The sequence below is a fragment of the Syngnathoides biaculeatus genome, chromosome 3 (genome assembly GCF_019802595.1).
Source record: "Syngnathoides biaculeatus isolate LvHL_M chromosome 3, ASM1980259v1, whole genome shotgun sequence".
In the NCBI taxonomy this organism is placed as follows: Eukaryota; Metazoa; Chordata; class Actinopteri; order Syngnathiformes; family Syngnathidae; genus Syngnathoides; species Syngnathoides biaculeatus.
The window spans coordinates 25,958,174-25,968,705 of NC_084642.1; the positions used below are offsets into that span (position 1 = coordinate 25,958,174).

A 10,532-nucleotide genomic window follows, 5' to 3' on the forward strand; every position below is an offset into this window, starting at 1 on the left:
AGTAGCTTATCATGAAATAATTTGTCCACAACAGTGCTGTGTTGTGTAACGGCACTCATGTTTCCAGAAGCTTTGATTGTGATTTGTACTGTCACACACATATCAGTTATAGCATGTGTATTAACCGTAACATAGCAATGATTAAACTGTACTTAACTTTATAAAGCCCCTGACTCCTTTTCCCTTGACATTTCTGAAAGATGTCGTTTCTCCTGTTTTTATTTTATTCTACCCAAATTACCCTATAATGCAAGGAACTAATCAGTGCTGCCTTATTAATGCAAAACTGGCTGCTGTACTCTTTTTCCCTTGAAACTCTTCGAAATAGAAAACTTTTTTTGATTTATTTTTATGCCTCCATGTGAAATATGGTTGTTTTTTTTCCCAACAGGAAACTATTGGTAAACTTACAAAAAAAGGAATAGATTTCACTGAAATAGTGTATCCCTTCAGTTTGATGATTTTACATACTTTTTACCATAATGTATATTCATGTGGTTTTGTGATTTCTGTAGGTTCAGTTTGACCAAAGGAAAATAATGATTATATTTTGTTTGACATTTGTGAAATCACCGCAAATGAGAAAACTTCATTGAAGTCACGAGAACTGCACTTGGTTAACAGGTTGTTGGAACTTGAATCTCTGTTTCTACCATGCAAAACTAAAATCCACAGTTTCGACACTATCCTTTTTTTTTTTGTGTAAACAGAGAACTTCATAATTGCTCCATAGTTGCCAATCTGGGCACAGTCATGTGGATTAAGTTTTGCATATCCTCTATTCTCTATAGACCAGATTCTCAGAAATCCTGTATCAGCCCTGATGCCAGTATGTTGAGGAAGTTGCTAAGAGACCGCGACTGTCGTCCAGTACTCCGAGGGATCCTGGAGACTCTCCTGCATTACCTAACACAGGACCTATCCAACAGGATTACCCGAACCAAAGATGTGGATGAGCTCGTTTTCACAACTTCACTTGATCAAAAGATAAATTGTCCTGTTCAGAGAATCCAAACTGATCTTAAAACATGTCACACACCTGTAGTACACCCCCTTGTTAAAATGACCAAAAGTAAGACTTCTATAAACAATCCCAAGATCAAACAAAAAGAGATTTGTCAAAGAATGTGTGGAGGAGATGGAACAATAGAAGATTCAACACCCCGGCGTCTTACCTCATTCCGCCTGCTCCAGTCCAAATTCATAAGGTCCACCCCCAAACCTCCTCTAACAAACAGACGGGAAGTAGGAAGTCTGTCATCCCGCAGAGGAATGGCAGGTGGTCAGAATCACAAGCAAGATGGTGGCCATGCAATGCACACAAGCAGCAAGGAAAGAAGAGATCACAACTTGAAGAGAGGTGGCAGGGTAAAAAATATAGTGGCCATGTTCGCCATGACTGAGCAGAAGGAAATGGGATTGAAGATGTCAAAACAGTCAATAAACTCAAGACAAATTGGCAAAGGGATCCTTCTGGCCTCATTAATGGAGACGTTCGAGGACATGGCCATTATGTCCAAGAGGATCAATTCAAAATGTTCAAATGAGAGACTTCCTGGAACAGTGAGAGTAAAACATCACGCTGCTTGGTGTGAAAGAGAGCACAAACCAGCAGTGGATGACGTTGCTAACAAACAAATCCGATGTAAACATTTGAAATCGGAAAGTGTTTGTAAGTGGTTGAAACCAAAACAGAGAGCAGACGAGGGGCAAGAGAAGCTTGAGGAGGAGGAACACCTGAATGTGAAAGTGGGGCATTTGCAGCCACATCTGGATGACAACGGTTTTAATTCACTACCCAACATGGGAGGTGATGCACAATGCTGGACTTCTGATACAATATACTGTAGAGGTGTAGAAAATATTTGTACCACAGCAAAGTTGAACTATGCTCGTCAAGAGATAATCCACTTTCAATCTGCAACACAGTGGTCCTTCCCTAGGCCCTGCAAGCTTGTCCTGCACAGAAATTCCCCACTGAAGTGCCATTTAACAGTTGTGGTGCCACGCTCTATCCTATGGTCTACATATAGGAGTTTGTCTCCAAAACAATACTTTAAGACCCATAAACTTGAAGCTTCAGATAGTTCAGACACGAAAAACAACTCACATTCTAGGAGACTCTCCAATGGTACGGACTATAACTTGATGGGGAAAGAAATTATAGATGATCAAAATCAACACAGAGATATAACTAGTCAAAGAGGACTGCCCAATGACATCATACCAAGCACTTGTACATTTGATGCGCAACAGAATGATGAGATTATGTTTGCCTCCTGTCAATCAGCACTGCAGTCAAAGGCTGCTTTGGCTAAAATGTTGACTTCGCCAGATAAATGTTCTACAAATGCCTTTGAAGCTGGATTGTGTATGAAAGGAACTTTTCAGGACTCATGTCCTCTTGACATGAAGGTACACAGACTTCATGCAGCAACAGCAAAAACATCTCAGCTCCAACATAAGCAGGATAAAAAAGTGAAAGGAGAGTTAGTAACAGAAGAAAAGAAATCCACGCGAGTAGCACAGAGTTGTCAACCATTTGATTCTCCAGTCAGTATGCTTGTGTCACCTGCTGAAATTCAGATTGCGATGACCAACAAATGTCAGAGACCAAAGTATACATCAATAAACTATGGAGACCCATCAGTCAAACAAACATATAAACCCAAAGTCATAAGGTTTACAGATACCTTTACTTTTTAGATTAGAGAATATTACACAAGTCAAATTATAGGATTTTTAAAAAATGTAATACATCTATTTCATTTTGATGACTTGGGGTAAGGCAACTAAATTATAAAAACAAAAAGCTGATTTATTTTCAAATAATCATGAGAAAATTTGATTCTTTTTCCAATAAGAAAAATAACAATTGACATTTTCATTACCCTTTTTTTAAATTTTTGTCGTATCCCATAGCTGTCAATTTGAATGTGGCTTTCAACTTATGTTTGTGTGTAGACTGTCACGAAAGTAGTTTTTAAGTTGCATTTTAACAATCAAGCTCTTGAAATAAATGTAATTGATGATTGGTTTTGTTCAGTGTACAGTATTCTCCAATTAAAACATTGACATCCAAATAAATAAAAATCATACTCACTGAAGTTTTAGTTTGAATTTAAAAAAAAAACGTACAGGCTCAAATTACTTAACTGATTCAACAAAAAAAGTACTGTACTCGATGATGTCAGCATGTTTTACTGAATAGGGAAGGCGGGTGCTCTACAAGAATGATTTTCAAAATTCAGTGATTGTAGGGACCCAAAAGTGGGTCACAGACTCATTATGGAGCGCCCGCAAAAATATTCATTTATCACAATTATTTTACTGAAAAATATTATTCCATAAATAAATTAAACAGACAGTTTATGATGTTACCGACAACTTTGTTTTTAGGTTATAAATGACTTGCAATTAGCTTCTTCATGTATCGTGAACAATATTTGAGGAATGGGCCTTTTGTGTGTTTAGAAAAAGTCTTGTCTCGGAAGTCAACTCATAAAAAAATGGTAGCAAAAAAAATTATTTGCATTTATATTTTTTGTTTGGTGAATGACAACGATTGCGTTCCTGTGAGTAAGCCATGGACTACATCCTAACTTATGTATAAATTCTAATTACTTTGCTGCCATATAAGAAAACGACCATTGTAAACTTAGGAACCCTATCCAGTGAAACATTTGGAAAATAATATTTTTTTGATGGGCATATATTCATCTCAAAAACACACAAAATTTTGTGGCTATAATTTGAGCAACTATATTATTTACTTTGCGGATTAATTTTTGTATGTGCCTAATAAGGCGTTCTGAAGGACAATTAGAATGTATGTTTTGAAAACTTCACACAGGCGGGGCCGGGAACGAACCCGGGTCCTCAGAACTGTGAGGCCAATGCTTTCCACCTGATCCACCGTGCCGCCCTGAACATAATAATGTAAATGGAAATTATTCTTGAAAAGAGCAGTGTGCACAGCAAAAGAGTTTATGTACTTTTGGATATCAACCCATCCATCCATCAATTTTCCAGCCGGCTTATCCTCACTAGCATCCTGGAGCGTGTCCTACCTATCTTTAGGGAGGAAGTGGGGAACACCTTGAAACAATCGCAGGGATTTGAACCCAAGTCCTCAGAACTGTGAGGCAGATGCTCTAACCGGTCATTCAGAAAGAAAGAAAAAAAGAAAGAAAGATATTCCCCAACAAAGGTGGGCACTTGTCAAGTCTAGTCGTCTTGATGCTCCACGGTACGTATTTAGTTTTACTGTACTCCACCTGAGCTCCCAACACTGAAAAGGGCGTAGTTGGTAACTCAACAGTCATGCGTTTATTTGGAGAGCATCAAAGAATCAAATGCCATCATGAGGATCAATACAAGAGCGGGTACGTGAGTTCAGAGTGCAACTAAAACCGTAGCCAGTGACAAAAAACAAAACAAAATCAAAACAGATAGTTAGGTGTAATGCTTTCAAATGTTGTCGTTTTTGGTTTTAAAGCCACAAACAGCGAGAACATCATCACGCGAAAAGAGGCAATTCGTGCCGTACTATTTAATGTTAGCAATTTAGCACCGAAAGGAAAAGAAGTAGCGCTTAAGATGTTGAAGTGACAGCTTGGGTCAACGTTGGAAGACAGTTTTGAATGTAACCTGATTTCCTTGAAGGCACCATGAAATCAAATTGAAGTGCGAGTGACAGAAGAAACCTTCTCCCGTCGTATGTTAATGCAGCTCTTGGGCTGGTCGTCGGACAGGTAAACTCCTGTATTTATGTCCGGATTGTGTTCGTTATTCGATGACTTTGGCAGGATCGCTCACATTCCGAAATAGCGAAGAGCAGCAGGTGCATGTGAATGGCGCTCCAGGTCAAACTTAAAGTTCTCTCCGTATGCCAGGCACAATGGCGGACTGGGAATCTGCTCGACAGGCATAGAGCCATTTACGAAAGCAGGAATGAATGAAACGCCCTTTCCCGATGTTTTCCACTGTCAACAGTAGTGTGTAGCGAGACCCCCGTTCGTGGTGCGAAGGAAATACCTGAAAGTGAACTTGAAGCGTTGGCTCGAACGAACTCTGGGAGTATCTCATTGGGGAAAGACGCAGAATCAACAAGGACACGCCGAGAGGGAATGGAGAACAACAAGACGACCAGCTCGTCCAGCTACACAGCCAAAGACAGAGTGAACAGGTAAGTTGCTTGTTAGTTCATTGTCCCTAACGCACAGTTTTCACGGTTGTGCAAACTCGGGATGTCATGTTCAGTTGGCTGCTGGATCTACTCTTGGCTGTCGTAATGGTAACCTGACCAAACTTTGGGAAATTCCTCTTTGTGAACCTTTTTCCTTGAACTATGACTTGTATTTCAAGCTGCGGAATGACTGAAAGAAAGAAAAACTTGTCTAATATGCGCGAGACACAACAAGCAGATGTCAACATTTTAATCAGCGTTTATACAGAATTCTGTTTCCACTTACCTTGTCAGAAAAGCATTAGTCACAACTTGTTTGTTGCAGAATTTTTTTCACATTAATTGCCACTGCAAAGTAGAACTACAACGTTTTGAATTTTATTTTATTTTTTACCGCAAGCGAAATAGCTTCCTATCCCAACATATGCCACCACTCTTATCTCTTTCAACTGTTTTGGCAATCAGGACCTTATTTACACATCCTTGACGTTTAAATACAATTTTGTCATTTACACCTCGTCAGGTGACATTCACAAAAACATGAACGTATTCAAAACATATATGTGAGTACACAGCTTCTCTCCTTCAGACAAGTATTGACTCTAGTTAAAGGTTTAAGATAAGGCAGCTTATCATGTTACCTAATCATCTTAAAGACACGGCCACTCTCACTGTACTACTACTTCACGGTTCCTAGAATACCACACTAACATTACATGAAGTAACTGTCTTAATTTATCACACAGGGTGGATCCATATGGCTTTGAGCATCCAGAAGGCTTTGACTATGAGTCGTATGAAGAGCTGATGTCTGAGTATCTTGTTGTGCTCACTCAGAGGTCCATCAAGTGGTCCAAACTACTGAAAACCAAACGCAAGGTGCAGAGGAATGTAAAATGTGAGTGCCAAACATGCGAGTGTCACAACGAGCGTTTCGTGCACACACTAAACTTCCATTTTCCTTCCACTGAAGTAAAGCGTTATATACGTAAGGGGGTACCCAATGAGCATCGGGCTATGATCTGGATGGTGGCTAGTGGAGCTCGAGAGCAGTTTGAGAAGAACCCAGGCTACTATCAGGCCCTACTTGAAGCCCAGCATGACCCCAATTTGGTGGAGCCCATCTGCACTGGTCGGCCTGTAGTGATTTTCATTCATGCTGAACCGTGTGCAAGACTTTTGATTGATTCTTTTTTTTTTTTTTATTGTTTTTTTTTATTATTTAAATAGACTTAAACAGAACATTTCCCGATAATGTGCAGTTTCGGAAGACATCGAACCCTTGTCTGCAGAAGGCTTTATACAATGTACTACGGGCTTATGCTCACCACAATGCTGCTGTGGGTTACTGTCAGGTAAGATAGAAAACAAAAAAAAATTGCGTACAATATTCAAATCTTTTTTTACATGTCTGCTAAAATATTCTTAATAACCAGCACCTTTTTCCAACTTAATGTAAATCGACTTAAAGCAATTGTTACATCTCATCCAGTGTACTGTTAAAGCCTCTGAATGATCACAAAAATGAGCCTATAAAGCAATATTAGTGTATAGCACAATTTAGGAGTGTTCAATAAAGGGCGATGTAAAGCAGTTCAACACAGAAACTCATCAAAATGTATTCATTAACATCATAGCTTTGTACAGTTTATCCATTTAAATGTGCCTACGTCATTCTTATTTATGTACTGCATTTGAATTGGAAATGTATTCCACCACAGCATTGAAGGCTTTTTTTTTTTTTTTTGCATTGCAAATATGCATTTCAGGTTGCTTTATGCCCCCTTGTCTCTTATGGTTTATGCAGTTATTTGGTTGTGTAAACGTCTGTTTGTTTTGGTCTCAGGGTATGAATTTTATAGCTGGCTATTTGCTTATTGTCACAAAAGATGAAGAAAAGTCTTTCTGGCTGATGGATGCACTCCTTGGCAGAATCTTACCAGGTTTGGAGTTCTCCCTGCCTGCAGTATTTGTCACTGTGTGTTACTGTTGCTATTGCCTACTCAGTGATGTGCACGTCTGACGGCAGACTACTACAGTCCGGCCATGCTCGGCTTGAAGATAGACCAGGAGGTTTTGGGGGAGCTGGTGAGAGTCAAGTCCCCAAGAGTGTGGAAGGCTATGGTGGATAATAACGTCATGTGGACTCTTGTGGCGTCTCGATGGTTCATCTGTCTCTTCATAGACATTCTGCCTGTGGAGGTGAGGTGCTAGTTAAGTCTTGTGATACTGTATTACTCGCTCAAGGTGAGAATACTTCATAAAGTGCAGTTTTATGTTTGTATTGTTGTAATACTGACCAATTTTTGTTGGATTGATAAAGACACTTGTCATGTAATTTTGTGGCGCTGAATTCAAACATGTCTGGTTTTTCTTTCCTTAAAGCTAAAGATTTGCAATTCAGTGTTTTATTTTGTGAACTTTGCATTCCTACCACAAATGGCAAGGTTTATCATATAAAAGACACAAAGTCAATAACAGCGGTCCTCTACTCTGATTGCACCTAGGGTCGTATTATGATGAGATCATTAAACAAACGTGAATATCAGACAAATATAACCCAAGTGGTTCAGTTTCTTCTTTGAAGTGATTTGATTTATTTATTATTTATTTAGGGGGGCAAAAAAGCTATTCAAAGATGCATCAATAGGGACTTGTGAGGGACAGATCTTCAAAGTTCACCGTTATAGTAATCATAATTGTTTAATGCATAACACGCTATGTCTAAGTTGTCAGTATTGTTATTTTATAACCAGCTGGATGCTCTCAATGACTTTCTTGTATTGCAGACAGTCTTAAGAATTTGGGATTGTCTGTTCTATGAAGGCTCGAAAATCCTGTTCCGTGTTGCGCTGACACTGATTCATCACCACAGAGTTGTAATTGAACAAGGCCAGTCCCTGCCAGACATCTGCCAAATCTTCAAACAGATCACACGTGGACCATTTGTGGAGGAATGCCACCCTTTCATGCAGGTAAGTAAGACAAGGCGGAGCCAAAGACACAATGGAGAAAAAAAAAAAAAAGTTAATCCTTTCATCCAGTTTATATATATATATTTTTGTCTTAGAAAATCTTCACTGAGCCTGGAAGTCTCTCCATTGCAACGTTGACTAAGCTCAGAGCAGCGTGTCGAGCGCGTATCATTTCTGAGGAGAAAAAATGATTTTTTTTTTCTCCTTCTTTTTTAAATATTCCACTGGAAGAAGGACCAAACAACTTGATGTACCTTAACCTCCATGTCTTGTCTTTAACACCATTTCACTACTATTAAAACCTAAATGTAAAAATATGATAATGTTATATTGATAGCTGTCATTGTTTATTCATAGTTGAGACTTTCTTCTTTGTTAGCATGTACTGTAAGCACATCCAAGTGACAGACCCAATCAATTTTTTTTGGTTATTCTTGTTAAATTATAATTTCCTTTTTTTGGGGAGGGGGGTTGATGAAATGATAACTGACACTGTGTGTGCAAAATGAATGTGAACTGTAAAATGTCCCATAAATTTCAGGATCTTACATTTCACGTAGCCTGTGTCTTGTTCACCTTTACCTAACATAAATAGAGGACTCCTGCTTATGTGATTCCAGGACTGTCGTGTCTGTTGTGTGTGATTCTCAAGTCAGATACAGTGAGGCAAATGAGTATTTAGTTAGTAGGTTCTCCCATTTAAAATGATGAGAGGCTTGTGATTTTCATCTTAGATGAACCTCATCTCTTACAGACAAAATGAGGAAGAAGAAAAAAAATCCAGAAAATGATTTTATTTAAATAATATATTAGCAAATTAAAGTGGGGGAAGAAATGGTCAATAATGAAACTTTATATCAATACTTTGTTGGCAAAGACAGAGGTCAGTTGTCTTCACAAGATTTCGAAAGTTTCAAAAGTCTTCACAAGATTTTCACACACTGTTGCTGGTATTTTAGCCCATTCCTCCATGTAGATGATCTCTTGATCAGTGATGTTTTGGGCCTGTCACTGGGCAACGAAGACTTTCAACTCCCTCCAAAGATTTTCAATGGGGTTAAGAGCTGGAGAGTGGCTAGGGCACTACAGGACCATCAAATGCTTCCTATGGCCCCGTCACACCATGACGTTCTGGTCAACGTTCTCTGAACATTTCAACCGTTCTATTTTTCAGCGTTCTCAAATGAGGATGACACATCTGGCGTGTGATTAACGTGTGTCTAACGCACGAGAAGCGTGTAACAGCGACTAAATAAGATACCCCTAAAAACCATTAGCGTGTGCTAACGTGTCACTGGCGCACGACGAGCGATTTGTCAACGTTAGACGAGCATGTGACTAAAGGGGTGAATAACGAGAGAATAGCGTGTAATTTTTAAAGTGGAACGGGAACGAAAATGTCGTAAATTTCATACTTCAGTTGTTCTCGTGAGTTTGAACAGTCACTATCATGCCGCCTAGACGAAAAGAAGGTGGGGTGCGGACTTCAGCAACTAGCGCTGCAAGTACGAATGCAAAGCATCGGTTTATATAGCCATATGCATGGACGTTCGGGAAACGCTCGAATGACGCTCAATGGATGCCAAAGGGCGTTCGTTTGATTTTAGTTACACGCTGTGTGCGCTAGGGGATTGTTCAGTGGTCGTTGACAGGTCGCCAGTGAGTCGTTCACTGCAAAGCAAACGATTAAGTAACAACCAAGTAACGCTAGAGTAAAAACTGACTAACGATAGCCAAACGCGTGCAACACTCGGCGAACGATAGTAAAAAGTTCCACGAACGTTCTTGAACGTTCTGCATTTAAAATTAAATGTTGATGAACGCTGGTCTTGGTGAGAACTTTTGTGCATGTTCCAAACTTTTTTTCCGAATCGGCGTTCTCCGCCGATTCCCAACGATCATTGACGTTCACTAGCGTTCAAACAACGCTCTTCTGGCGCTATCCCGGCGACCATGGGCGACTACCAACGTTTCCTCAAACGCTATAGAACGCTGATCAGAACGTCATGGTGTGACGGGACCATTACAAAGCATCTTGTTGCCCTGGTGGTGTGTTTGGGATCAGTGTCATGCTGAAAGACCCAGCAACATTTCATCTTCACTGCCCTTGCTGAGGAAAGGACATTTTCACTTAAAATCTCATGATACAATCTTTCCTTTACACTGATCAGTCGCCCTTTGCAGAAAAACAGACCCAAAGCCTGATGTTTCCACCCCCGTGCTTCACAGTAGGTATGATGTTCTTTGGATGCAACCCAACATTCTTTCTCCTCCAAGCACAAGAACTTGAGTTTTTATCAAAAATGTCTATTTTGGTTTCATTTGACATTCTCCCAATCCTCTTTTGAATCATCCGAATGCTTGCTAGC

At 39.6% G+C, this 10,532-nt stretch overlaps 1 protein-coding gene across 8 annotated transcripts; it reads left to right on the forward strand.

Moving 5' to 3' along the window:
- Positions 1–3,946: 3,946 nt before the first annotated feature.
- Positions 3,947–8,711, forward strand: grtp1a (growth hormone regulated TBC protein 1a). Of its 8 annotated transcripts, none has more exons than XM_061815383.1 (10): positions 4,231–4,249; positions 4,666–4,754; positions 4,996–5,188; positions 5,935–6,086; positions 6,162–6,320; positions 6,419–6,543; positions 7,035–7,131; positions 7,218–7,390; positions 7,978–8,163; positions 8,259–8,711. In XM_061815383.1, exons 3-10 carry the CDS (start codon positions 5,130–5,132, stop codon positions 8,352–8,354), a joined length of 1,047 nt encoding a protein of 348 aa, XP_061671367.1. In that variant the 5' UTR covers positions 4,231–4,249; positions 4,666–4,754; positions 4,996–5,129; the 3' UTR covers positions 8,355–8,711. The 8 variants fall into 8 exon arrangements, with proteins under 8 accessions (XP_061671361.1, XP_061671368.1, XP_061671367.1 ...); XM_061815379.1 differs by lacking the exon at positions 4,231–4,249 and adding an exon at positions 4,304–4,385 and having other exon boundaries at positions 4,896–5,188; XM_061815381.1 differs by lacking the exon at positions 4,231–4,249 and adding an exon at positions 4,304–4,385.
- The last annotated feature ends 1,821 nt before the right edge of the window (positions 8,712–10,532 follow it).